General features: G+C 32.6%; 3 protein-coding genes across 3 annotated transcripts; all 3 read right to left on the minus strand.

Annotated features, from left to right (window-relative positions):
• Positions 1–3,456: 3,456 nt before the first annotated feature.
• On the minus strand, positions 3,457–7,879 carry LOC114739234 (E3 ubiquitin-protein ligase DA2L). Its single transcript, XM_028927280.1, has 9 exons — positions 7,721–7,879; positions 6,657–7,112; positions 6,322–6,373; positions 6,198–6,243; positions 5,979–6,060; positions 5,727–5,871; positions 5,538–5,643; positions 4,973–5,039; positions 3,457–4,269 (listed from the first exon to the last, which is right to left on the minus strand). The coding sequence occupies exons 2-9, from the start codon at positions 6,846–6,848 to the stop codon at positions 3,676–3,678; spliced, it is 1,284 nt and encodes a 427-aa protein (XP_028783113.1). The 5' UTR covers positions 6,849–7,112; positions 7,721–7,879; the 3' UTR covers positions 3,457–3,675.
• A 6,742-nt stretch (positions 7,880–14,621) lies between these two features.
• Positions 14,622–15,353, minus strand: LOC114739233 (VQ motif-containing protein 1-like). Its single transcript, XM_028927279.1, has one exon. It carries the CDS (start codon positions 15,088–15,090, stop codon positions 14,737–14,739), a length of 354 nt encoding a protein of 117 aa, XP_028783112.1. The 5' UTR covers positions 15,091–15,353; the 3' UTR covers positions 14,622–14,736.
• A 6,814-nt stretch (positions 15,354–22,167) lies between these two features.
• On the minus strand, positions 22,168–26,462 carry LOC114739235 (polyadenylate-binding protein-interacting protein 9-like). The gene is made up of 10 exons (XM_028927281.1): positions 25,889–26,462; positions 25,024–25,131; positions 24,870–24,914; positions 24,188–24,260; positions 23,976–24,088; positions 23,540–23,599; positions 23,320–23,367; positions 23,163–23,231; positions 22,476–22,537; positions 22,168–22,379 (listed from the first exon to the last, which is right to left on the minus strand). Exons 1-10 carry the CDS (start codon positions 26,138–26,140, stop codon positions 22,322–22,324), a joined length of 888 nt encoding a protein of 295 aa, XP_028783114.1. The 5' UTR covers positions 26,141–26,462; the 3' UTR covers positions 22,168–22,321.
• Positions 26,463–26,957: the final 495 nt, after the last annotated feature.

Consider the following 26,957-nt stretch of genomic DNA (forward strand, 5'->3'; position numbering starts at 1 on the left):
AAAATTAAAAATATTTTTAAAAATATATTAAAAATATATAAGCCTCTTGCTACTTTTTTTTTTTTGGAATCACTCTTTATTTATAACTTCGGTACTAAGAGTCTACACTATATATAAGTTCAATACATTTATAACAAGTTACTTCTTCGGTCTGTGAGTGTGTTAGTGTGTATAAGTAGGACATTCAGGCTGTTTGGGTACCACCTGTATTAGGTGGTTTTCCCATTAGTCTCTGGTCCGGAAAAAAAAAAGTTACTCCTTCGGTCCTAAATATAAGACTTAGTATGTATAAGGGTTTTATGTTTAGAACCTGAAGAATATATGGTTGATTAGTCATTAATCTTTTTGACTTGTTTGCTATAAACGTTGGCAAAATGATTTTCATTCTAATTGACTTTTACTGATCAAAATAGAGATAAAATTAATTAATATAACTTGATTTATATTTAATATAATTTTTTAAAAAATAATAACAAAAATTAGTTTAGAAGGTTAAAATATGAAGAAAAACTAAAAGCTCAACCCCATAAGCTAAAAAAATTTCTTTATCTTTAAAATAACTTTTAAGTAAAAAAATCAGTTATCCTTGAAATCATCTCAAACAACTTTTACGCAATGTGGGATTCTATCTTTTGGTTAAAATTGAAGTTATAAATTCTGGCAAAAAAATTTTAAGCTATAAATTCTTAATTTGTTTCTAGAATTTATCTGAGGAGATCGGAATATGGCTGTGGGATATTTCAACTTGTAAAGTCTCTCATGGAATTTTTATTTTATTGTGGAAAAAATTGATACAAATAATATAGAAGGTGATTTAATTTTATTTAATTAATTGCATGAAAGACAACGTTGGGTGATGATGGTGGATGCATGTGGAGTAGGAAGAAATGAAGGGAAGTGGATGAGATTTATTAAATAAAATTTGTGAGAAAAGAGACAATGCATGTGAATGTTTAAATGTTCACGATATCTCTTCAACCACTTCATGCCCCAACCTCATTATTGGCTGACCCTTTATTCACATTCTGGCCATATCCCTCCATATATATATATATATATATATATATATAAATCAAATGGGTTTAATTATAATAATTGGATTAATCATTAGTATTCTTAAGCAATTTGTTCATCCCTTATTATTGACTAAAGAATCTGATCAATTTCATAGCTTTTTTGCGGTGAAATATCAAATCGAAAATCATGATTTTGACACAATGGTGCACTCACTATATGAGCTGAGAACTTGAGACCCACAGGACCCAGCAATAATATCGTATTTAGCTTCTTTTGGGAACTTTGAATTTGTAAAAGAGTGGATTTTAATTATCAATCAAATTTCTTTAATTTTGAGATGATGATGAGCCAGTCTATTATTGACATATGAGAACTATGTCTATTTTAACCTTTGATTGGGAAAAAAAACCTCTAGAAATGATATATTACTGATATGATAATAAGTACTATGGCTTTATTTTTCATGACGCTTACAAACTTACTTCAAAGTCATTAATTTAGTTGTTTAAGAGTAAACTTCTTAATTTTATTTCTATTAAGATTAAAAATCAAAGAAGATTTTTGTGGGTTACTGTAAAAATGTTAATAGTAAAAGATAATATCGAACCAAGAACTGTACGTTAAAGAAGGTAGAAAATGAAAGACTTGCCAAGCCTTTCTTTGTCCTTCGTTGACAATGTCTCTAGAATTGTGGGGTTTAGTTTAGGCCGAAAAACTAATCCTTTTGACTGTAACTTTCCTTATTCTTCCCTTTACATGATTTATGATCGTGTTGAAGTTAAAGAGGTTTTGGAGTAGATTAGTCAAAATCTCTTAACTTAATACTATCTCCAGTCATAATTATAAGAGTTAGTTGACTAATTTGAGAAGATTAAGAAAATGAGTTAAGTTAATTATTTATAATAAATAGGTGTTATCTTTTCTAAAATATTCTTACTAATCAAGTTTATTAGCTAAAACTATCATTATTAGAGGGACTACCTTAAAAAAAATATATAAATATAAGAGACAAAGTGGATTGGGGTCTTATAATTAGAACCAAAATAAAAATCAAATGAGGTCTTATATAAAAGACCGGAAGTAGTACCTTCTGTTCTTTGCCTATGGAGGATTGAATCCTATGGGACTCAAAAAAAAAAAAGTGGGTGGAAGCTAGAGTACAGAGAAAATCACTTAGCAAAGGCTTTTTGCTCTTGTTTGCAATTCCATCTGGGAAGTTACATGCAGCTAGCTTTACTAAATGATGCTTCCTTTGACTAATCGACAGTCTTCTCAAGCACCAAAGGAATCTAGATGATATCAAGATCCAATCTTTGAAGAACATTTGCACTCCAAGAATTTCAGTTTTGAGCGATTCTGCTAAAGCTCTGAAGCTCATCAACAATAAACACTCCCAGAATCACCTTGTTTATTCATTCAATTTCAATCAGAGAGATTCAAAATTTTAACGTATATGATTGGATTATTACCTTCAATTATTTCTCTAGAAAAGCAAATAGATACGCGAATTGGCTTGCTCATCAAAGACCCCTGTCTCAACGATAACAGCGTTATTCTTTCAACCCCCTGTGGGTTGTATGGACTCGCTTTTTAGCATATCTATGCAATGAGCTACTTGGTTGCTTCTACTCCGGTTGTAAATATAAAAGTAGTTAATTAATTTGAATAGATTAAAAAAATAAGTTAAATTAGTTATTTGTTATAAATAGATGTTGTCTTTCCCAAAATATCTTTGCTAATCAAGTTTATTGACTAGAGCTATTATTATTAAAAGGACTATCTTAGAAAAAAATAAATAAATATAAGAGACAAAGTAGATTGAGATCTTATATTTAGAACCAAAATAAAAGTAAATGAGATCTTATATTAAAGACCGGAGGTATATCTAATAATTCACATAAGAATTTTAAAGAAATCATGTGACATTACTATAATTAAATAATTTAGTAATTTCTTTAATCTCTACAAATTAGTCAACTAAATCTTATATTAAAAAAAGAGAGTATATAAAAAAAAAATTACATTATCAACGCAAGTGTCTAACATCATAGATTAATTGGCTGGACTTCGTTCAAATTTCTATAGCTGAATCTTCAGATGATCATCTGTTCAGAATTTTAACAGATTTCATTAATATATTAAACTGACATTACAAATAGAAATTACCCAAATTCGGGCAAAGTTGAAACTCATTTGAAACTTCATCATCTTGTTTATATAAACCATCGCCTCTATTAAACCATCAATTAATGAGTATTAATAAAAGGGGGGAAAACAGAAAATAAATGGGCCAAGGCGATGCCTTTCCGTCAGTTTTAATCACGTGCAGTTTAAATTTCTTTCTTGTTCTGTAAAGATTGGCATCCAGGCATGAGTGAAACTCGGGAATATTATTCACAGAAACCCAATGAAGAAAGAGCAGGAAGGGCAAAACATCAGTTATAGAAAAAGGCATTAAGCACCTATAACTGGAATCATCTCATTTCATTTGATCTCTATATACGTGTGGGAGGATCACTAAATGATCCTCCAATAAATTGCACAGCCACCTTGAACTTCGCTCAAACTCTCAACCCCAGCTTCCACTAGCCAAACAGATATGGCCAGCATTTTCTATTTATAGCACAAAAACCAAACAAACAATCCCATGAACAAAATCTACTGCCAAGAAGAACCCTGCCCACTTGACACGGCTCGTGCCTCTGCTAATGAAACAGCCATGGCTAGCATCATCTGCTCCTCAAAACTCTCCGGAACTATGGGGTCTGTGGCGTTTGCAATGCTTCCATCAGTGTCGTCAAGCTGTCGTAAAGAAAGGCTGGAAATGCTACTGCTATCTTCTGTAGCAACAGAGCCTCCATAGCCGATTGCTGCCCCAGCCACCTGTGCAACATGACCCATCCCCCATTCACCATGACCCCTAGTCATGACCATAGTTTCATTCGGTGGAATCTCATGCAAGTTGTCTGCAGGCAGATAATTAACCGAGTCTCTATCCAGCCTGCTATATAAGCCGCTGGCTTCTTGTGGCATGTTGAAAGATGGTGTATTTCCATTTATGGAGCTCATAGATGATTCACCCCCAACTTGCTGACGTTCTGCAAGTGCAGCAATGGCACAGGCAAGGCCACCGGATGGGGATGATGATGATCCATTCTGTGGACCCAGTGCAGGTGAAACATAGTAATCATCAGTTATGTATTGTCTAGAAGGAGCATAAGGAGGATATAAGTTTCTCTGCCTGCCATTTTCCTGTAGTATAATGTGTGTGTTTTGGTCAGTGCATAAGTTGATATATATTGTCATTAAAAAGGAAGACACAAAAGGGACAGAGCAGGATCTCATGATAAAGACTTCTGTCTAAGCTGACTGTACACAAATTTGGAAGTTTAAAAGCCAATCATCAATGAATTAAGAAGGCATACACTTCTGAGGCTGGTATATATAGGAATTAGATGCACATAAATTCTTAGTCATTACTATCTTGGTGCTAAATAAAAAAACTAGTTTAGTGTTGGAGGTGGTATTATTTAAAAGCTAATTGTTTAGGGATCAAAATTCATGAGTAAAGAAATTTATGCACCTAGGTATTTATTATTGTTGTTTAGGAAAGACCAACCCAGCCAGTCACCTAAGGTCAATCAGAATAGCTATTTACGTCTTCCATCCCTAATCGCTTCAAACAAGCAAAGGACAAAAAGAATGCAACACAGATAGTATAACAAAATATTTCACTCCTCGGGAAAAATTTGCTTGCACTTTGTTTATGTCAAGGTATTGCCGTACCTGAGCAACACCAACAGAAAAGCAAATATTCCCAGATTGATTTGCACCATTGAACCAAGAAAAGAATGTGACATATGTTCATAGGTTTAGTATTTCAGAACCACTTTTGCAGAGAAATTCTCTTTGAAAAGACATTTCACTACACAACATACCAAACATAAGTTCTCACCTGGATGGAAAGCCAGATTGCTTCCATGACCATTATGTCCTCGAGATCAATATCAAATTCATCATCCCTGCAATATTTGCCAATTCAAAAGTTAAATGCATGAAAATCAAGAATATTGAGGCATTATTGCCCACACGTCCATGACATGACACAGATTTGAATGCTAGAGTGGTAAAACAGTAGAAGAAAATAATTCAGCCACAGAAAAGAAATGATGCTCCAATACTAAACCAAGAATGTCTGCGGGTATTTCTAACAAGTTACCATCATTTAACATGCTAAAACTACAACTTTTGTCATCTATTATAATCATGAATCATCATTCAACCTGTGGAAGAGATTATTGACTCGAGTACAAAGATTCACTTCAGACCAAATCCGTAAGTTCTATTGGTCTTCATTGCATATATACAAATACTTCATAAAATAAAGAATCTGGTATATGCTCACAGTTCAAATATCAGAGAGAAAATGCATCACACAGAGTCATTATAAAAAAAGTCCTTTTTTTGGGGGGGGGGGGGGGGGATGAAACAGCTATGGTCATGAAAACTAAGACACCTACCTATTGGCCCTAGCAGCTGGTGGTGGTCTAACAATTGGGGCGGCACAAGAATCTTGTGAAGCAATGATTTCCTCACCTTCAACAAGAGATATTGAAGATCCAGCCGCTATAGAATAGAAACAAAAAGTTTGTTTATATTGCTAGGATCGTTCATAGGGATAAGATGTAGTGGTCTGGTAGAAAGACTACCTGCATTTGAGCTGTATTCAACGTCCATGGGAGCCGCATTTTCATTTGAAGAGCTTATTTCTTGTCTTTTATTTATTCTCTCCTCTTCATCCTTCAGTTCCTGCTGGTGCATTCTAATTTTTGCCTCTATGACACGCTGTTCTTCCTAATTTATTAAAAAGAACAAGTACAACTTAATTAGCTTATTCATTGTCAAGTATTTCAGAAAATACAGTGATAAACAATATTTAATGAATATGGCAGATAACATACAATCTGTTCCAACCCCTTCTCTTCCTTTGATTTCACACCACGGTACTCAACAGCATAATTTGCTGTTTTGCAGAAGGGACATCTTACATGGTTAAGGAAAACAATTATCTTACAATTAGAAGACAGGAGCAACCAAAAAAAAAAAAGCACATTTTACAGACAGAATATATGAGCTGTATCATTTTGTATTGAAGACAAGAATCTGGTGTGGCAGGATACTGTGTAGGCCGAGTTGAATTAGGAACTTTCATCTGCAAAAAGCACTCTGGTAAAATGAAGAAATCAGATTGCAAACAACTAATATTAAAAAGACATATTCTAGTGAAGATAAGCAAATAATTACCTGTGCAGATGCTCTTCATGCAGCATCTTGAACGGTTTAGACTTGGATAATACTAAATAGACAAAAACATGATAATTAGAAAAGTCACATACAACTTCTAAAAATGGAATAGACTTCCAAGGAAAAAGGAAAAAAAAAAAGAGGCTTTTTTTGGGCCTGAGAGTATAAAAAGGTTGGAAACTTGAAATATTCTATCCTCCATCAAATTTGCAGTTCGAAAAGAGATTTACCCAGTCAAGAAGTCAAAATATTAAAGTTTTGATTGATACAAATGGGACAGTATCAAAAAAAGGCAAACAAAATCTAAGACTGAAGGAAAAGAACATGAACCGCACCAGAAAGCAAATCGGGCACTCTTCAAGATCATGAGTAGACTCTTCATCTCCAGGATAGCAGGGCGCAAGCTTTGATTCGAGTATTAGTTTTCTCAGCTTCTTATGATCCACATCTTTATGATTATACAGGCCTTGTGGCCTAGTATATTTTTCATCTACCACTTGTCTCCTCCTCCCAAGTTTATTACCCATCCGAAAACTTGGTACTTCTTGGATAAACAGTTATTTGAATTCTCCAACAAGACGAAACACCATAACAAATATAGCAACCCACTCTGTCAAACGTTATTCACTTGTACATTTGACAAAAGCATCCATACACAAATTAGACTGTATTGATGACGAAATAACAATGAACAACATTCCTAACCCTTTATACACAACAATATCAATCAACAGGGTGTTTTCGTTCGTTTGCTTTCACGGAGGTTGTTGCAGAAAAACATCCCAACAGTCCTGCAGGGCATGGAGAATGCGACAGATAAGCAGAACACTCAATAAAATTATCACAAGGGGAAAATCCTTAGGCCCACATGTCAACAGAGCTACGCAAGAGTCAGACTGCTTTTATTTTCCACAATTTTAATGTCAAGAGGCATTTCTCCATTGGTGCCAAAAACTAAAGAAGCAAACATCAAATGTAAAAGAAAGCGGGTAATCCTAATTTGACTTTCCAAGACAAGACAGAGAAAACTAACAGAAGCGACTCATTGCATACTAATTTGAGATGAACAATCAATCACAATTACAACATCAAGAACCCTAATTTCCACACTGCAGAGCTTAGGAATTCAATGGCCACAATTGGCAAAGTACAGAGCCAAGATCAAGGGAACGTAAAGAAACGCAATAAAGCGGGAAAAAAATAGGAATAGTGAAACTATAAGATTGGGCGTAACTTCCCAGTCGCCACCAGCTGTAACAAGCATAAAATTGGGGGGGAAAAGACAGTAATTTTTTACTTTTCAGGAGGGAGAGGAAAAAGAAATGCGTCGAGCAGTAGATAAAACAGAAGGTTGCAAACAAACAGCGAAATGGACAAAGATTGGAATTCGGGAAAGAACCTGAGAGAAGGGGGGGAGAGAGAGGGAGGAACTCTCTGCAGAGGAAAATGAAGACCGAGAGATTTGTTCAGAAGAAGAGGAACACGATCAGAAACAGAGAGATTTCTCGTTCCTTGTTTGCGATTTGGTTTCTTTTTTATATAAAAATAAAATAATTAAAGAAATTTGTTGCTGTTCCTTTCGGCTTCTGTGCTCTATCCGACGGAAACTTAGCGACAGAGAGAGAGAGAGAGAGAGAGAGAGATTTATGTACGTATGCGAAGCAAGACACGGACGGTGGAGTAGTAGACGAGGAAAGAATCAATGTGGACCATACCTTTACGCGCCCTACCGCGCGTACCTTCCCAGTTTAATTTGAAAATGCGGCGTATTTGCATGTTTATTTCGCGTACAACAAAATTATTTTTAAAATTATGAATGCCTTTTAAGTTTTAAGACTCGCATGAAGCTACTCTGTAATTATAAACACGTCCACATGAGTCAATGTAAAATTTTTAAAATTTTATTTTAAAAAATCTTACAACGATTCCAAACATATACTCTCCTTAGTTTTAAACACAAAACTCATTTTGATTTGTAAATTAGATTACAAAATAAACTTTACATTTAGAATGTGTTAAGTTTCTCACCATAAATACAAAAAAAAAAATCCCTAAATCCTAGATTCCAAACTTATCCAAAGTATGCATACCTATTATTTGATACGAGGAAAGTAAAAAAGAAAGGAAGGGAAAAGAAAATTTTAACGGGTTCTATTTCAAAAATTGAAAAAGTAGTTTTGAAATTTTAATCAAAAGAAGAAGTAACACAAAAGAATAATAAAAATTAATTAAAAACTTTTAATTTTATTTTTAAAATTTTTTAAATCGATTTTATCAAAAAAATTTCACTCTTTCCCTTGTACCAAACTTTCCCCAACATTTTTTAACCAACGTCTAAGAAATGAAAAGATTCTAATGGGTTTTATGACATCCTTGAAGTTCTCAGTTCTGACCTGCTACTAAGATTTTTTTTGTTTGCAATTATATTTTTTTCAAAACCTCATACGAGTAGTAATGTTTCTTTTCATTTTATATTGTTAGGTTATATTAGGAAAAAAAATCTTAAAAGTCGACGCTATTTTAAAGAAATTAAAAAAAAAAAACATAAAGGCACGTTCTATTATCCATAAGGTTGCTACAAACTTCTTTCTTCATCTCATTGATTGTCCAAATAAGACATATCTAAGGGTACCCCAAAAAAAAAAAAGGTGAATCTTAAATATAAACCTAACAAATCTATAAAATTTTAATCTGGAAACTAATTATAGCCAAATATACTACCGAATACATTAAATCTTATATTAATTGAATTGAATGTCAATGTCAGAGTGTTCGATATCATGCTCATCTGCCTCATACAGGTATTTTACTCATGTTGTGTATACAAACACATATAGTTCTATTAATTTAAAAATTTTAAATCATGCACAATATTAACCTCTCAAAAACGTAATTAATTGTTGGGGAAAAAACAAAAACGTAATTAATGAGATGGATTTATCGTGCATTATATAAAATCTAATGAATCGATTAAAGTTCATCGTGCTCAAGAGCAATACTTCATTTAAAACCTGCATAAATATCATCAACAACAATATATGTTTTTGTGAGATAAAAATCCAGATAACAAACTTTGTCATTGATGAGCAATATTGTTCAATATTAATCATTTTCCATATTCCACGCAATGTAAATAAAAATGGGTATAGTTTTTAATGACAGAGAGTTCAAAATCCAAAATTAATACCACATAATATATTATGAGTTTCAAAAGTGGAGTTTTTAAGTTCAGATTTTTTTTAGTGAGAAATGTGAAAGAGATGTTAGTGAATACTATCATAAAGAGGCATCAAAATTACAATAATGTGAAATCAATTTGGTGGGGGAAAATGAGATATAAATATAGATAAATGAAGGTGGGGGGAGTGGTAGTTACCAACCTACCCTAAAATGAAAGGGCATCTTAAGTGTTGGTGTCTCTCAAACTCCTGAGAAGCAAGTGGGGTATATATGGACCATGAAGATGTCTCCTAATTTGGAGATTTTTAATCATATCTTCAGCAACGTTGAATTTTAGTTTATCAACAATCAACAAATATACAAAAATCATGACGCTTGTCCCTAGCGTATTATTTTATGCCCACTTTCCTTCTTCATATTTATATTTTTCATTTGCATTTTGATTCACGAGGCATCTCTCTCAATATATTATACTCCTCCAGTCTTTAATATAAGACGCATTTAACTAATTTGATTAGATTAAAAGAGTTAGATAAGTTAGTTAATTATAAGAAATGTAACACGTTTTTCCTAAAATACCATAATCATCTTTTTTAATACCCTCTTTTACTCTTCTACTTGATTATGGTTAAAGGAGTATCTATAAAGGTAATTTAAAGAAAAATTAATAAATATAAAAAATAAGTTTTATATTTAGGATCAAAACCAACTCAACAATTGGATCGTATATTGAACAAGAGGATTACCAAACTCAATTCAACGTCAGTCAATCACGTATCCAATCAAATGAAAGAAGCATATTTGTTATTTGAATTATAGGATAAAGGTATCTCCGCATCCTTGTCTTATTACTCCTTCTCCGCTCCTTAATATATAACCTAATTGTTAAGTTGATTTTGGTTCTAAATATAAGATTTATTTTTCATATTTATCAATTTTTCTTAAATTACCTTTATAGATGCTTCTTCAACCATAATCAAGTAGAAGAGAGAGGGAGGATATTAAGAAAGATAATTATGGTGTTTTAGGAAAAATATGTCATATTTCTTATAATTAACTAACTTATCTAACTTTCTTAATCTAATCCAATTAGTTAAATAGGTTTTATATTAAGAACCGGAGAAGTATTTTTCAACTGCATCTAAGACTCCCGTTTTTTTTTTATATGATAGAATCTAGCATTTTTATTTTCTTTTTGTTGAATGTAATTAAAAAAAATAACATTGATGTGTTAGATACAACAAACAAATAAGGTTATAATGCTAAATGCATCATATAAAAAAATCGGGGTGATTGTTATCCTTTTACCCTAAATTAAATGAAATGCACCAAAAATAATTAAAAATTACAATGAAATAAACAACTGAGACATTAATATAGAAAATTAATAGATTAAAAGTTTAAGATCACGAGAACTATTAGTTTGTCTAAGATTTATTTTGATCATAAATATAAGATTTTAATTTATTTTATTTTTCAATTTTATAATTTTTTCCACAATATTCATATTAATTACATATAGTAAAAGAGTTTCCATTAAGAGATATATAGTTACAACGCATATAATTAGAAATAATATTTTAGAAAAATTAACACGTATTTGTTATAAATAATTATTTTTCAACAAATTAATTGGTTAGTAGATTCTGAGACAGTATTAACTATTTAATTTGTGTTGGAAGAAGAATTGTTGGTTAAAAATCGGTGGCTTGTTGTTCAACAGAACTGGGCATCATTAGGCTTACGGTATATAAATTGGTATAACAATGGCTTTATCAGTTTGTTATTGTCCTATGTATGTTGCTTGCCGCATGAAAACCTAACCAAATAATTGATTAATTAATTAATTAATTACAATTATCATAGTACTAATCTTCACCTAAATTGATTAAAACTATTATGGCCTCCTGCGTCAACCAAGCCAGACAGTCCTCTTGGATCCAAGAGCTGATTCTGGATCTGGTTCGTTACTGGCCATTGCTTAGTTCTAGAATGAATCCGGCGAGGCCACTTAAGTTTTTAAACTGATTGAGTTATTTTTATTTTAAGAAAATTGGACCACAAAAAGTTAAAAAAGAAAAAGTGGGCTCAGTGGCCAACTAAATTAAATCCTACAATTAAAAATTTACTTCGTATTTTATAATGCTCTTCCCAATACCAATGTGCTTTTCATGTTTTGCATGGGCCCAAGCGTTAATTATGTTTATTGGGCCCAAAAGGCCAGTCCACAAATAAAAATGGGCCAATTTTTATTTACGATATGAAATTTTCTTAATGAATGGATCCACTTTTATCTTTTTCTTTTTGATCAAAATGGATCCACCTACGGTGACATGGATTTAGTAATTTACCCCAAAAAAGCAGAAAAAAAGATTTAGTAATTTACATATCGAAATTTTTTTATTACAATTTTTTATAAACAAATACTTTATGCAAGTATCTTGGTTTTAAAAACACGAAATTCATATGTATGAGTAAATTAACAACTACTAAATAATCATGATAACTCAGTCAAAAAAAAGGGTTCGTAAGAATCATCAACGAAGGATATTATGTAATTACTTTTGAGATCAAATTCCAATATATAAAAGTAAATCCAAGGCCTAATTACGCGTTTATTAAATTAATGTTGATAACAAAATGGGCGGACACAGATCAAAAGAGATCCTAATAAGAAGAGGAAAAGGGATTTTTCTTGAAAACATCTCTTTCTTAATTCCGCCTTACTTCTTTTCACGTGATTTATGGCATCCAGTGAATTTAGTAATTAATATTTAACTTTAAATTTTCATCGACACAAAAAATAAATATTATTTTAAAAATATTTCGAAAGCCAATATTTTTTCTTGCCAAATTATCAACAAAAAATTAAAGCCATTAATTGCACACATTTTTTTTTAGCGAGAATTGTGATGAAATCTCAAATAAAAAACAAACTTATTAAAAAGTCCTCGCGATAATAGAACAATAAATTTTAGAGTAGCAAATAATAATTGTTCACTTATCATTGAGACTTGCTGGTAATTATTCTCTTTTTTTTATATCTCATTATAATTCTTCTTTTTTTTCTTAGTAATTGCCTTGAGGCTCATTATAATTCTTCTTTTTTTTCTTAGTAATTGCCTTGAGGCGCTAAAAATATAAAGAAAGGAAAAAAAGGAGGAAATCGTTCTTTAGCCAAACTGATGTGTTTTTATTTGAACGAAATCAAGTGGAAAATCCTTATTAAGAATTAGGCCATTTATTTAGATTCATTTGGGATGCAATCAAATCGAACAATCCTTTCTTTTTCACGGCATTCCCACATAAACAAGATATTGTGGGGCCAGAATATCTCATTAATCATTTAAATGTGGATCCTAATGATTTTGTTAAAACTACTTGCAAAACAGAATCCCAGGGAATCTGAATTGATCCCTTTCTGGGGGTCAGTTTTACAAGGGAAAAGAAATCAAACAAGGAATATTTATTATAATCACATATCCAAGAGATCTGATATAATTAAGAAAATGATCAATCTTAATTTGCGAGAGTTTATATATATAATGCAAACTTAATTGTCACTCTTGTACAGAGTACTGCCAAGCTGAAGAAACCAAGAAGATGAAGACTAATATTAACACATTTGCTATTCTAGCTCTCCTCATCGTTCTCATCTCAACTGGTATATCTATATATGTCCTCTCTAAGAACTTGATATATACCTATTCATTTTCTTCTTCTAATTTTGTATATGAATCGCGCTTATATATATTTCTAACATATCTATATATATGCAGAAAACAAAATAACTGTGAGCGCAGAGGAAGTGAAGGGAATTGATGCAAATGGGAAACTTTGTGGGACGAGATACAAGATGGCAGTGAATTGTAATAACACACAGTGTGATAGTTTATGCAAGCAAAAGTTCCCTAATTCTGAAGCTGGTGGACTCTGTGCTCAAGACGATAATACTATCTGTCTCTGCTTCCGCCCTTGCTAATCATCCATATATGTACTAAATTTATAATAAGTCATCATTCTATTCATAGTTTGTGAGTTCAATGTCCTTTATAGAAAATATGAAAAGATGATGGAGTTATGTCAAAAAATTGAAGAAAGGTAGAAGAAAGTGAGGGATTGTCCAATAAATTAAAACTCCACTTTATTCTTCTTCCTTTTTTTAGTTTTATTTCTTGTTTTGAAGTTATATGCAATAAACAACACAAGCTTTACTCAACCCTTTTCTTCTATGCAAAAGGATGTTGTTCTTGATGTGCTTCCTTTCGAGGCTGCGAAAAATCCTATAGGAATGTGCCTAAAAACTCCTAAGAAAATAACAAATAAACCAAAATTTTCTTAATGTTGACTTTTTGAGTATGATAAGATACAAATTAAATTTTTAATCTTTCTGCTTTAGAAATTAATCTCGATTGCTGCAACTTGGAATTCCCTGACATCAAGAACATAAAGCTAATAGCAAATTACTGAACACAAACTTAGATAATAATCAACTAATAAATTTCACTAAAGGCTCAAGATTTCAAATCAAACTGGGTGAAATGGAGCCACCCCAAACTCCCACACAAAACAAAAATGAAAAAGGTGGCTTAGAATGATCTCCAAACGCACAAGAATATCATAAAACAAAGTGAGAAAGTGAAATTGTCAGCACATTAACATATATACAAACTAGAAATTCAAACTCTCAAACACAACACATTTTCGTTTCTCCATGATACCCATAAGAAAAGTCAAATAATCTCTTTTGTTGTTCATTGAATCCGGACCCCCACCTGCCATTTCAACAATTTCGGTGGGAGAAAAATATCGTGCCGTTCGTAGAATCCACTTGAGACTTATTCTCAAGTAATAAACTTCGTTTAATTCATAAAAAATTATTAGGTCGGAACGTTAATAAGATCGGACGATTCTAATAAATATGATGAACCTACCGTGCAAATCATAATTTGATTTGAGCTTCAATGGTTGATAATATATATAATATCCAAGCTTCGATAACATTTTTTTAATAATTAAGCCTCAATCTTCACCTTGCTAAAATATTTATGAAGATATATACGGACTTAATTATATATATATATATATATATATATTTAGAACCCACGTATTACCAACCCTTACGTCAAAAGATTATATATCAGTGAATTAAAAATCATACATATGAAAAATATAGATCTCTGCATCATGACATGTAATGATAGAATAAGAATGAATTGGACCAAAATAAAAGAATTACTGATTATAACCAGACCAGATCTCATGAATTGGTGGCATCTCTCTGAACATTCTATCGAACTCCTTAAAGGAGACGTCTCTGATAAAAACGCGGGAACTCCCACCCCCAGAAACCTCATGATGACTCTGATGAGCTTTGGGCTCTAATAATATTGAATCCTCTTTTCGAGAAGGAGGAGGAGGAGGAGGAGGAGGTTCTTCTTCTACATGGTGATGATGATGATGGGAATCCTTCCCTGTAAGCTTCTGAACCACCGACTTGAAGCTCCCAGCATCAGTTTGAACATACTGTGTACTTATTATCACAATCTTCACAGGCTTTTTACTGTATCCTCTTCCTGCAGACATCATCTTCAGAAACACTTGAAGAAACTGCAGAATTCAGCAGCAAGTAGATTCGCTGTAACTTTTTAGGGTTTTCTCTGTTGCCGCCTTTCCTTCTCTGGTTGCTGCTTCTGATGAGTTGGGTTTCTATTTTAATATATATAAATATTTGAGAGAGAAGATTGAAAAGGGTGATCGATATGGTGGGCTTGACACTTACAGGGAAGAAAAAAACTCCTGAAAATGATCTTAAAGATGAACTCGGTTGACCGTCGCCGTGTTGTTATGTGAAGTTAGTTGAATCAGGAAGCAGTCTAAATGGCCAAGTCACAGGATTGGGTCAAGCCTGTCACGCGCCATGCACGTGATTTAGTTTGGGAGACACTTTGATGAGCCTAGACAATAAAAGTCAGAATCAGACGCGTTGATTGGTTAACTTAGTTGAGTTTGCTTGTTTAATTAGTTCATTTGTGTGCGTGCGTGCGTGTGTGTGTGTGGTCAGAGTTTCGGATGTGGAGGCAGCTTATTCATTGATCATCACGAACCCTTTATCGTTTGGTTTTAACATGAAGCCACGTGTCAATAATGGGTGGTTGAAAAGCTTAGGCCTTTGTTTGTTTTTTTGTATGGATTAATAAACCTCTTCAAAATAAAATGGCGTGTTATCATTAATATTTTGATAGGTTAGATTAGACCTGCTGTTTGTTACGTGTTTGAAATTTAATCTATATATGCTTCTTCACTTTGAATTGTTTGGAATGTATGTGTATATATATACACTGATACACACAAACAATTATTTTTTTGTTTATCAGAAGCTAAACTTAGTGGCGACGTTGAATTATTATCATATAAAAAATCTATGTATTTTTTGGTTTTAATACATTATTTTGATGATTTAAATTCTCGATTCCCATCCATATATATCCCATCCTATTCTTAATATTCGAGCTTGGCTTGGGTGGTAAAGCAACATATAGCCTTTATGAAATGCATAGAAAAATATCTCAACGTGTAAAAAGAAGAAAATTTTCAAGATTGTTTTTCAAAAAATAAATAAAATCAAAAGAAAGTCTGTTTATAATGCTAAAATATAAGAGCTAGCGTTCTTAAATCTAAATATTCAACTGCGTATAATAAATTAGGATATTATTATCCCTAGTCTTTAATATAAGACTTAATTAATTAATTTAGGGAGATTAATAAAGTTATCAAATCACTTTAAAGTTTTTATTTTTTTGAATTAATTTGCCTAATTTATATATAATGAAATAATTTAATAATTTTTTTAATCTCCATAAAATAGTCAATCGAGCCTTATAATAAGGACCGGAATAGTATTATATATCTAAATTGCTTGAATCATTAGAAACGTCACATATTTTGATGTTGACGAAAATTAATCTAAGAGGCATGTATAGCTGTCATCAATTATATACACATATAATGACCATGTTATAAGGAAACGTGAGCACTTTTTCTTATTATGAAAAAAAAAATCTTTACTTACTTTGTTTATCTTCCCTTTTTTTCCCCCTCTCACCACCACACAGATCTATTTTTATCCAAAATAAGAAACAAAATATTTGCTTCTAGATGCTTAACAAACTTTGGGTAAGCACTTGCATAAACCTGAGTCGTATAAAACTAGCTAGCTTATCGTGTCAAACATTATTAGTCAAATTTCCCATTTTGAAAAGAATAGATAAAGAAATAAATAAATAATATAAGAAAAACTATCCATATAGACAAAATTTAGCTTTACAATAATACAATAATAGACTTGAATAACTTTGGCAAAAAAAAAAAAAAAAAAGACTTGAATAACGAATGTTTTCTGTTGGCGGCTCATGCTGCTTATTCTAACCCACTTGAATATACATTTTTCGTGGCCATGAAACTTCTAGGGATCTTTCCCGAAGGAAAGTTGAAAAATTAATCTAATAGCTCCCATAGTTTATAAGTACATTAATTTTAAAATAGCTTCTTATATACTACCTCCGGTCCTAATTATAAGACCCAGTTGACTATTGAGGAGATTAAGAAAGTAAGTTAAGTTAGTTATTTGTAATAAATAAGTATTGTTATTCCTAAATATCCTTGCTAATTAAGTGTATTGGCTAGAAACTATCATTATTAGAAGGATTATTTTGGAAAAAAAAATACATAAATATAAGAGACAAAATGGATTGGGGGTTTTATAAATTAGGACCAAACAAAAAGTCAAACAGGGTCTTATAATAAGGACCGGAGGTAGTAGTTTACAACTTTTTACTTTTTAAACACATCGCCAGCTGGCTACACCAAGTTAGTACTTATATTATTAATGTCTAATGATTTAATCCTAAATTGATAATGTGGTGTAATATAGCTAATTAACAACTGTTTTGGCAAGTTATTATGCTGACTTGGACACCTAATTGGCAAGTGGCCTGCCATTTGGAGAAATACAATTGTGTCATTGTTTTTTTCTCTCCCTCCAATGGCCTTATTACAGCAGCAGCAGATATTTTTAATTAACATGTTTATTTATACCTTCATACGATATATTCAATTCAAAAATATAGTCCATAAAAGCTTGTGTGTGTGTTGGGGGGGTTTAGTTCCATTGTTATTAATTGTCTCATTAATCTGTCTTCCCACTCTGCTTTTAATCTTAGAGACATAATCTGGAAGTTAATTAAGTAGGTAAGACTAATTATTTTAACCAATCTAGAATCCGCGAGAATTACATCCTCGAAATTTCCTCGTTTCTTGTACGATTTTTTTATGTCTAATAACTACTTAACGTAGAGAAGACGTATTACTTGAGGCCTTTATAGAATGATACATATGGTTGAACCGAAGTGTTTGTTTATTGGTAGAAAGAAGCGATAATTTGATGAGACAAACATGTCGCAAATGGTCCAAGAAAAGAACCTATACGAATGAAGAAATTAAATAAAGAATCTTAGGTTTTCTAGAAGCTGAAACTTGTTTTTTTCCCCCCTTACCACCCTCTTTTATTTAAAATTTCTAATTATATTCCGTTTGAATACAACATTTAGCTTCTTCTTTTTTTCTTTTCCAGAAGCTGAATTCTAGAATACTCGGATAATTAATTAACAATAATAGTAACATCAAGGGATTTAATAAAACTTCAAATCTAGGTGTATATATATAAGGGTCACTAAAGTAATCTAACCTTTCAATCTCAACAACACATTCATTTAAATAAAGGTTTAGTCTTTGTTTAAAAAAAAATAGAGTTTTAGTCAAATACTCCCTCCGTTCTTTATTATAAGAGACAAATAACCGAAGTACGTTGATAAAAAAAAACAGTTAAAATTAGTTTAAAACAATTATGTGTAAAAAGTATATTTTTTTCCAAAAATACCCTCATTAATAAGGAAGAGAGCATGAGAGAGAACAATTAAATTATTAAAAGAAAGAAAGTGAGAGGGAGAGAGAGTATGAGTTGGAGATAATAAATATGGGTAAAATAGTAAATCAACACAAAAAAGTAGAGACAACTTGTAAGTGTCTCTTATATATAGGAACATGCCATAAGCATCAAATGTCTCTTATAATAAGGAACGGAGGGAGTAACATTTTCATTTCCAAATGCTTTCAAACGTGAAATCTGCTATTAATTTTCCAAATGGTCTAACATGTTTATCTAAAATATTTTTTTCCTCACATCGCACTCCCGACTATTTAACCAAGCTCTCCACAGAGAATAATTTTGATATTTTCTGAGAAATAATTTATTTTAACTAGTTTTATCAATTTACGTAAAAATATTATTAAATCCTTGTAATAAGAAGCGGAATTTTTTTTTAATATCTTTATTTTCTTGTTACTTTAACTGCACTATATATGTATCTCTGCGCAATAGCGGTTCACAGTGGATATATATAAAATAAACTCTAATAAATCGTATTATTTATGGATTATAATTAATACAGCTAGCATATTAGAATATACACATTGCACATACATGATGTGTATTAGTTAATTATAAAATATGTTTAAGGGGAAAAAATGTTGGAAATATCTTAGGATCGAGGATCGAAGGACACAAGAGATCACATATGTAACTTGTTTGGCTACGAAGAAATAGAATGAAAATATATATTACTTCCGGTCCTTAATATAAGATCATGTTTGACTTTTATTTTGATTTTAAATATAAGAGCCCAATCCACTTTATCTCTTATATTTTTTTTTTTTCAAACTAACCCTTTTAATAATGATAATTCTAGTCATACACTTGATTAATAAAGGATATTTTAGGAAAGACAAACCTATTTTGGACAAATAAGTAACTCAACTTACTTCCTTAATCTTCACAAATTAGTTAATTGGCTCTTATAATTAGGATCGGAGATAGTAAACAATAAGTGAAGCAGCTATCATGCGTCAACCTCTAAGACATTTCTCCCATTTCTTCTAACTATATATCTAAGATTTAATTAATTCTCATAATTATTCATTCATATTATTATAATTATATATGAACGATTTAGATTTGATGAGTACTCGCAACTTTAAATGATATTTACCGGACTTATATGCGCGAGTGTGCAGAGAGAGAAAGAATAGACATTTAACCCAAACTACGAATATATAGAGAAGACAAACTTAAATTTATATATAACAGAACCATCATTTTAGGTCTTAGCAAGGGTGAATGCAGTCACAGATTGAATCATTTTCTAGAGAACACTCTCCCACGACAGTCCCAACTGTCCCATACTTGTCTTTGCATAACCTGCCACAAATACCTTCCAGGCACGCCGGCAAGTTCTCCGCCGTAACACACAACTCATTCATTTCTCTACATTCTCCCTCCTCCATCGCTTCTTCAGCAATATTCCCTGCATCCATCCCACAAAAAGTAATGCTTCAGATCAGACAAAGGTCTTACCAAGAAAGGTCTTGTAATAAGGACAAGAGAGAGAGAATGTACATAATCTGAGATTTACAAAGCTCAATCATCGTGTGTTCCGACAATAACATATGTACGAAGTTGTTAATTATAGATGAGGCATACCAGAGATGAACAAGACGAGTACTGCTACAGCTGCAAATATATGGATGCTCTTCATCTTTTATTTCTTTGCTTTTGTTTCACAGTATGTAATTGTGTGTATTTATACGCTTAACCCATGCCTAGTACCAAATAAAGAACAATAAATGGTTGGATTTAGTGAAATTATCCAGTTGCATGAATCGCAAAATTTGTGAAAGATGATGCATGAATCGTTTTATAAAATCATATTTGCTAGTGAAACACAATCTACAAAATAGTAAAGCAACTAAATTTGAAAAACAGGATGTGAAAGATGATGCATGATTCGATATTTAAAAAACGATAATAATTACATCCAGTTTCTTATAATTATGTTAAGTTCTTCCATTGAACTCAGCCATATATCTTTTTTTTTTTTCCTATGTGGGTTTAGTAGTAAAATAGAAAGAATTTAACAGTTATACATCAGGAATTAAATACTCTCATATGTGACTAAAATTTTTCTTTCGTATTTTTGTTAAATCTTCTTTCACAATGACACATTTAAAAACATATTAATGAATAATCCCGGTACCATATGGCATAAGAGCATTTTACTGTTTCCACATACTACTAATTATTAAAATAAAAACAAAATTATAAAATTAAAGCTCTTAGAATATTTCATTTACGTGATAGAATCATAATTATGATATAGATTAATACACCATGCATTGCATTTTTATAACTTGATTTTATCGTACCCGATCATATAAATAACTTACGCAATCAGTACATGAAATAATTTTCCCCCATGGCCATGACTTAAGCGACGAGCTCGCAGATGCAGCAGCCACCTCATACTTTCATCGTTTTGCTGTGTTTTCTACATTTCTATTAATAGGCTAGAAATTGATACTTGAGTTTGTAATCAAACAGTTTAAGGTTTTATCGTTAGCTTTGGAGTTTTTATTTAGATGTTTAGACCTGATTATATTAAAACAAAAAATCTCACAGGTGTGACATTTATGTGACCTAGATGACCCTAGTGAATTAGTTGAACTACTTTGATCCATTAAAAAAAAGCTAAATAAATGATTACTTTATTCAATATATAATAATAGTATAAAGACTAATAATTTTTTAATTACTCCACCTCAACCAAGGTCAGTTATATCTATAAAACATCTTGCCATTGATAAGGCCTGGAAGAACTGGAATCAATTCCAAAAAAGGAGGGAATAACTAAAGAAAGGTACCCTGCCAAAAGCAGCCAGACGGGATTAATAAAATACCACACAGAGCATTGATTCTTCATAGCCCCCTTCTATCTGCATAGTTTAGATATGCTTCCTTTTCCTCTCAAGATTGGAGAACAAAGTGAATTCACTGTTCCAGTCAATCCTGCGGATCATACATGTCACAGCCATAACAACGTACTCTGTTTCGTTTCAGAACAGAAATCCTCTGCACTAATAGATTTTTTTTCCTATGAATATATCTCCCAGTCAATGAATCAGGACCTGGCTTTCTAGGCAAAATGTTAGGTCAGTATTTATGATTAGGTTGTCCAATAAATTCAGAATATGTGAATTGTTTTCATAGAAACCCAATCATATGATGCTGACTTAAATATTTGCTCATCACTACCAGTAGTCCTCAATATTAGAACTACACAAATGATTTATTTTGATCCCAAATATAAAACTCAATATATTTTATCTCTCAAATTTATAATTCCCTCTCCCAAATATCCCCATCGATTGCACGTTAAAAAGTAATTACAATGTGTATGATTAAAAAAGATATTCTAAGAAAACCACATCGCATGCACACACACATATCTAACTAACTTAACTGATTTTTTTTAATATCTGTATATTAGTTATGTAGCTCTTATATTAAGAAGTGGAAAGAGTATGTTTTGTTAGAGAGCCTAGTCATAGACACATGAAAATTGCACCTTAGTTTTGCCCTTCCAATTGAGTTGTGACTAAAGATATTTTGAAGGACGTCATTCAGATATGCTGAATTCAACATTCAAGACAGGTGAACTGCGTTCAGTAAATCCGAAGACATGTTCAAATACTTTTCTAAGGATGAAGATGGCAAGTTCAAGGCAACAAACAGTAACTGCTGCTGACAGAAAAGATGGAAATACTGAAACAAAGGATAATTTCACCGCCCCTTCCAGTCTACACATCTCTCCGTTGAAAAGTTGGCTAAATAGTCTCTCTTAGCATTGGATTGGACCGGACCGAGCAGTCAACACGACATTGGGTGAGCGATCCTTGGCCTCACAGGTGTCTTTGAAGGACTTACCCTACATCAAGAGGAAGATACCAAATATGATTCAACTGAGCTCAGTTGGCATTTCCATAACCAACAACAATAGTAATCTCTGGCACACGGATCAAACCTGATAGGCTGAGTTCCCAAGAGCATCCCACTACAACTTAGAGCAATTATAGCACTTTCTGCCTGCTCAAGATGAAAGAACTAATTAGTCAAGACAATGGTTTCTCTTGTGCAAGTGAACGAAAAACTACCCATAGCAGTAACCACAAGAAGCTATTACGTTCTTTATTGCGGTTCATTAAATGCTTGGAGACTTCGACAGTTCAATTTCAAAAACTCAATTTCATACAGATGCAACCGCTATAAGACTATATAAAGGAGAATTCAAAGAAGCCATAAAAAGAAAGGCAAGCAAAAGCAAAATGCAAATGTATTCAAATAGAAGTACGAAGCATAAATCCATCTTGCCTGCATAACGAGTGACTAATGCGTAAGGATCAATTTAATACTAAACGCGGTAGGTACTTCTAAGGACTTATCCATTGGGCAGAGGTTTAAGAAAAGCTCAATATTTATTACTAACAAAAGACCAACAATGTTGCCTGTTGATAATTCATTCTTCAAAATAGTATTGCAGTATAACACTCCTACAAATTCGAGGTCATATAACTTACAATAAGAAGAACAAACACAAACAGAAACAAACATGGTACGCTGAGTAACTTGTCTAGGGCGGAAACACGTTTATAATTAAAGAAACTGTTTTCCAACAAAGTATTGAAGCGTTTGATGGTATTTCAAGACTTACAATTGCAAATTCCACAAAAGCAATTCGGGTTGAATGCACATGATCCCCTAAAAGCCTCAAGCGGGTAACCTGTAAATTATGAAGTTAAGGTCAACTATTTGACTCCCCAAATAACTTATTTCCAGCCAATAACATGAAAGAAGTGTTTTGATCTGACCTCTCCGCAAGCTGTTTCAAAAAAATTCTTCACTTCAGCCTGAGAAAGCTGCAATGAGATATGAAGGGTAAATTCAGTGAGAAGTCGAGAAAATTAGCCCTGATATCAATATATGTAAAACTCCAATACGATTTTTTATTATACTAACAGAAATACGGCACAAATTGATAGCAAAAGGTAGCAAGCAATCATTATGCCAACAAAGTGAAAAGAGAAATACCTTTTTGTCAATATTTGTACAATAAACAGTCCTGCTACACATCTCCCGCTCATCATCTGACTGCACATCACAAAAGAAAAGGAACAACTGAGTGCACTGAAAAGCTTTCGAACCATAAATTCCCTTGACAAGAAGGATATATTATGTAATGGAAAGCATTATTGCCAATAACATATGACTGGAGTTTTTCTTGGAAATCGATTATTGAAGAGAGAGAAAACATATCAATCGAAATCATGACATATTTGACAGTTGCTAAACATTTGTCAGTGGAACCCCTCAAAAAGTTTCCTCAAATGAACACTAAAGATGAGCCACCAAATGGACTATATTATCACATGGCACAGAAGCAGCTGAATCAAGGAACAGAAAATTGTGTTCATTCAACCAATCTAACTACAACAAAGTATAGAAAGAACAAGAAATTTATTCCAACCCTGGGTAGGAATGTAGGATTCACAGGAAGGATGGCAGTTTTTGAAGGAAGAACCCTGACTGGATAGTAGCCCAGTACAGTACCACCCAGGTTTAGAGCTGCTCTTGCGCCTCCTGTTGACACAAATTCCATGGAAAACACATTTTATGGATTCGAAAAAGCAAATGCCTTTTTTGTTTGTCTGTACTCTGGATTTGCAAGCCTAAACTTACGTTCATCTGAAAACTCCACAAATGCAAAGCGAAGGATTGAATGTGGGTCACCACAAATTCGGCAATCAATCACCTTCAACAATTTCCAAAAAAAAAGAAGTCACAATCAGTACAATAGCGTAAAAGTGCAGCCTTCCAAGCGCAAACGCATAAGATTAACTGAAGAGAGTTAACAACACCCAAAATAGATGCATCATATAATTGCTAAGAAGCTTATCCAAATTTCGAATGAACAGATCCAGATAATTGTTTTGCTTAAAAATAATGAAACAGAAAACCAGATTCACTGTGAAAAGTATGAAACTTCATATCAGTTCCATAGTGATGCTCTATCAAACTGAGAAAAGTTCAACCAGCTTATGTGAAAAAAAACATAGAAATACCTGTATCCAACCCCATTAACGGACCCTTGCGTGAGCATATTTTAAAATAAAGTATTGGAAGCCAGAGAGCAAGGCAAGCTATGTTCCTAGCTAACAAAAGAAAAAATAGAGATAACCATGCATGAAGGAAGAGTTCAATTTATTAAACTGATTGTGTTCCACAAAGGAACGCATTATAATTAGGAGATGCATGTCTGATGCTCCGCATGTGTGACCCTCTGAAGAAAACACAACTTCAGCTATATATGATCCACAAATATAGCAAAGTTATCAACCAATATTCATGAGTTACAACTTACTTGTCCACAACTGGTAAATAAGGCAGCAAGCCGCTCCTCAGTTACCTATAAAAGGACAAGAGACTATTCAAGTAGATAAACATTTTCTTTAATTAAAAATATGAGAAAAGACAACTTATGCCATCAAGAAGTTATTAGAGCCGATATAACTCACATGCTGATCAATGTCAGAAACATATACTGTTCTTCTAATGCTGTCTTCTCTTTGGGCCTTATGCACTCTTCCATTCAGCCTTCTTCCCTGATTAAAATTGCTTCTTCTCTGCAAGATATTAAAAATGATATTATTAAGACAAACCTCCGGATAAAAGGTTAGCTCAATGATATTATCATCTTTCTGACGGAAAATGCTATCATCCACTATCTAGTGGTGGTAAAACACATGCCTAACCCTCATCAGCAATGCTGTATTCTAAGTTTGAAGTTAGTCACAGAACTCAGTGAACAGTCAACAGTAATTGTCAAAATGATGAAAATTGCAGTTATCTACGCCAAATCTCAGGATATCCTAGTTCAAGGAAGAGAGAACTTGAGGGCAAACTGAACCCTATCAAAACAAATGACTAACATTGTAATACATAAGAAATAATAACAAAGTATGGAAAAGTCAAACTGCTGACCGATCAGAGTCGCTAGCTGCAGGGCAGTGATGGGGAGTTTCGACACTTTGCAAAAAAGTTTGAACATTTGCTCTGCCAGATACAAAATAAATAAAGACTGCGCAGAGCATAGACTGAGTTCACTTCTTGTAATATTTTAGATACAATTACAGGGGAAAAAGTTACAGAGAACAAAATTGGTCTGAGTGATCTTATAATTACTGAAAACACATGATCGGTTTAACTATTGTATGCAGCACTGGGTTAAGTCAGAATAAAATGGGTCCAAAATGAATTCCAGTACAGCACACAATCCATTTTGAGAGAAGAATTAAAAAACAAAAAGGACTACGAAAAAGAAAACGTCTACAAAAAATACGAAAATTAGAGATCAAGGAGATCAAAGAGGAATGACCATACCCTGCGATTGTTTGAGTAATTATCATTATCAGATGGCTTAACCAGAAAATTGTTGGGAAAGAACTGATTAGAGCTCAGATGACGAAGATGATTATGAGAATGCGATGATGGGAAAAACTCTTTAGCTAGAGGATTCAGCTTTGTAAACATATCAACAAGCTTCTGTACATTAAATTCGGTATCAGGCCTCGGCTTTGAGTCCAATTTGCTGGCAGCGGCTGAATCACCGGAAATCTCAGCAACCGCAGCCATAGAATCAAACCACCAAAGCAGCCGCAATAATTTACACTATGAAAACCTTAAAGATGATATTTTTAAAGTAAAAATAAAATATATAAAAGACGCAGAAATTCTTTACAGAAGCAAAAATGTGATCAGATTAAAACCCACTGTTCTTAAAAAACTTTACACACAAAAACCCATCCGACGTTGGCTCAGAAATCGGAGAATGAACTAGGGTTTTGAAAAGAAGTTTCAGAGCAAGAGGCAAAGGAGTAAGTATGCGTAATTGATGAGAGAGAGAAGGAAGAAGCTGAATTAGTGAAGTTGGTGTTTGGAATAACAAGCAGTGAGCGCTTGTCCTGGCTTTAGCCTCCCCTTTATTTTCTCTGTACTTTGGGCTTTGGTCTCAAATCAAATCGCAGATCAGAAAGAGAAGAATATAAAGGGAACACATTAAAAAAAAGGGTGGGGAAGCTAATGAAAAAGGTGACTTCAGACCAAAGCTTTTGTTCGTTTCTGATTTTATAATGATTTTTTCAATTAATGATTGGATCTATCATCCACAACTACTCATGTAAATACTGTGCACCGTGTTTGGTGGAAACCTGGAATTCTCAATTTTCATTTTTTTTTCCTTTTTACCACAGTTTTTTAGCTTGTGAAATTTAGAATTTCTTTTAGTTGCAGATTTTATATTATTTTCTCATTTAAAACATTTTTATTGGTATATATATTATATTAAAAATGAGATTCGACTGCGTAACTAATCAATTTTTATGCATTTTTTTAAATATATGAACGTGGACAACTGATTAATACTCCTTAAAATTAAGTACTAGTACTTTTA

The sequence above is a fragment of the Neltuma alba genome, unplaced genomic scaffold, assembly GCF_004799145.2.
Source record: "Neltuma alba isolate B1F8T4 unplaced genomic scaffold, ASM479914v2 tig00013814_pilon, whole genome shotgun sequence".
NCBI lineage: Eukaryota > Viridiplantae > Streptophyta > Magnoliopsida > Fabales > Fabaceae > Neltuma > Neltuma alba.

Bases quoted from the DNA above. Each gene is read 5' to 3' on its own strand.
- LOC114739234 (XM_028927280.1), bottom strand. From the start codon at position 6,848: ATGGGTAATAAACTTGGGAGGAGGAGACAAGTGGTAGATGAAAAATAT. The intron at 6,374-6,656 runs GTGCGGTTCATG...TTGTCTATTTAG, and splicing joins AGTGCCCGATTTGCTTTCTG to TATTATCCAAGTCTAAACCG. The intron at 6,244-6,321 runs GTAATTATTTGC...TCATTTTACCAG, and splicing joins CATGAAGAGCATCTGCACAG to AGTGCTTTTTGCAGATGAAA.
- LOC114739233 (XM_028927279.1), bottom strand. From the start codon at position 15,090: ATGATGTCTGCAGGAAGAGGATACAGTAAAAAGCCTGTGAAGATTGTG.
- LOC114739235 (XM_028927281.1), bottom strand. From the start codon at position 26,140: ATGGCTGCGGTTGCTGAGATTTCCGGTGATTCAGCCGCTGCCAGCAAA. The intron at 25,132-25,888 runs GTATGGTCATTC...AATATCTTGCAG, and splicing joins ATTACTCAAACAATCGCAGG to AGAAGAAGCAATTTTAATCA. The intron at 24,261-24,869 runs GTAAGTTGTAAC...AAATTGTTGAAG, and splicing joins TATTTACCAGTTGTGGACAA to GTGATTGATTGCCGAATTTG.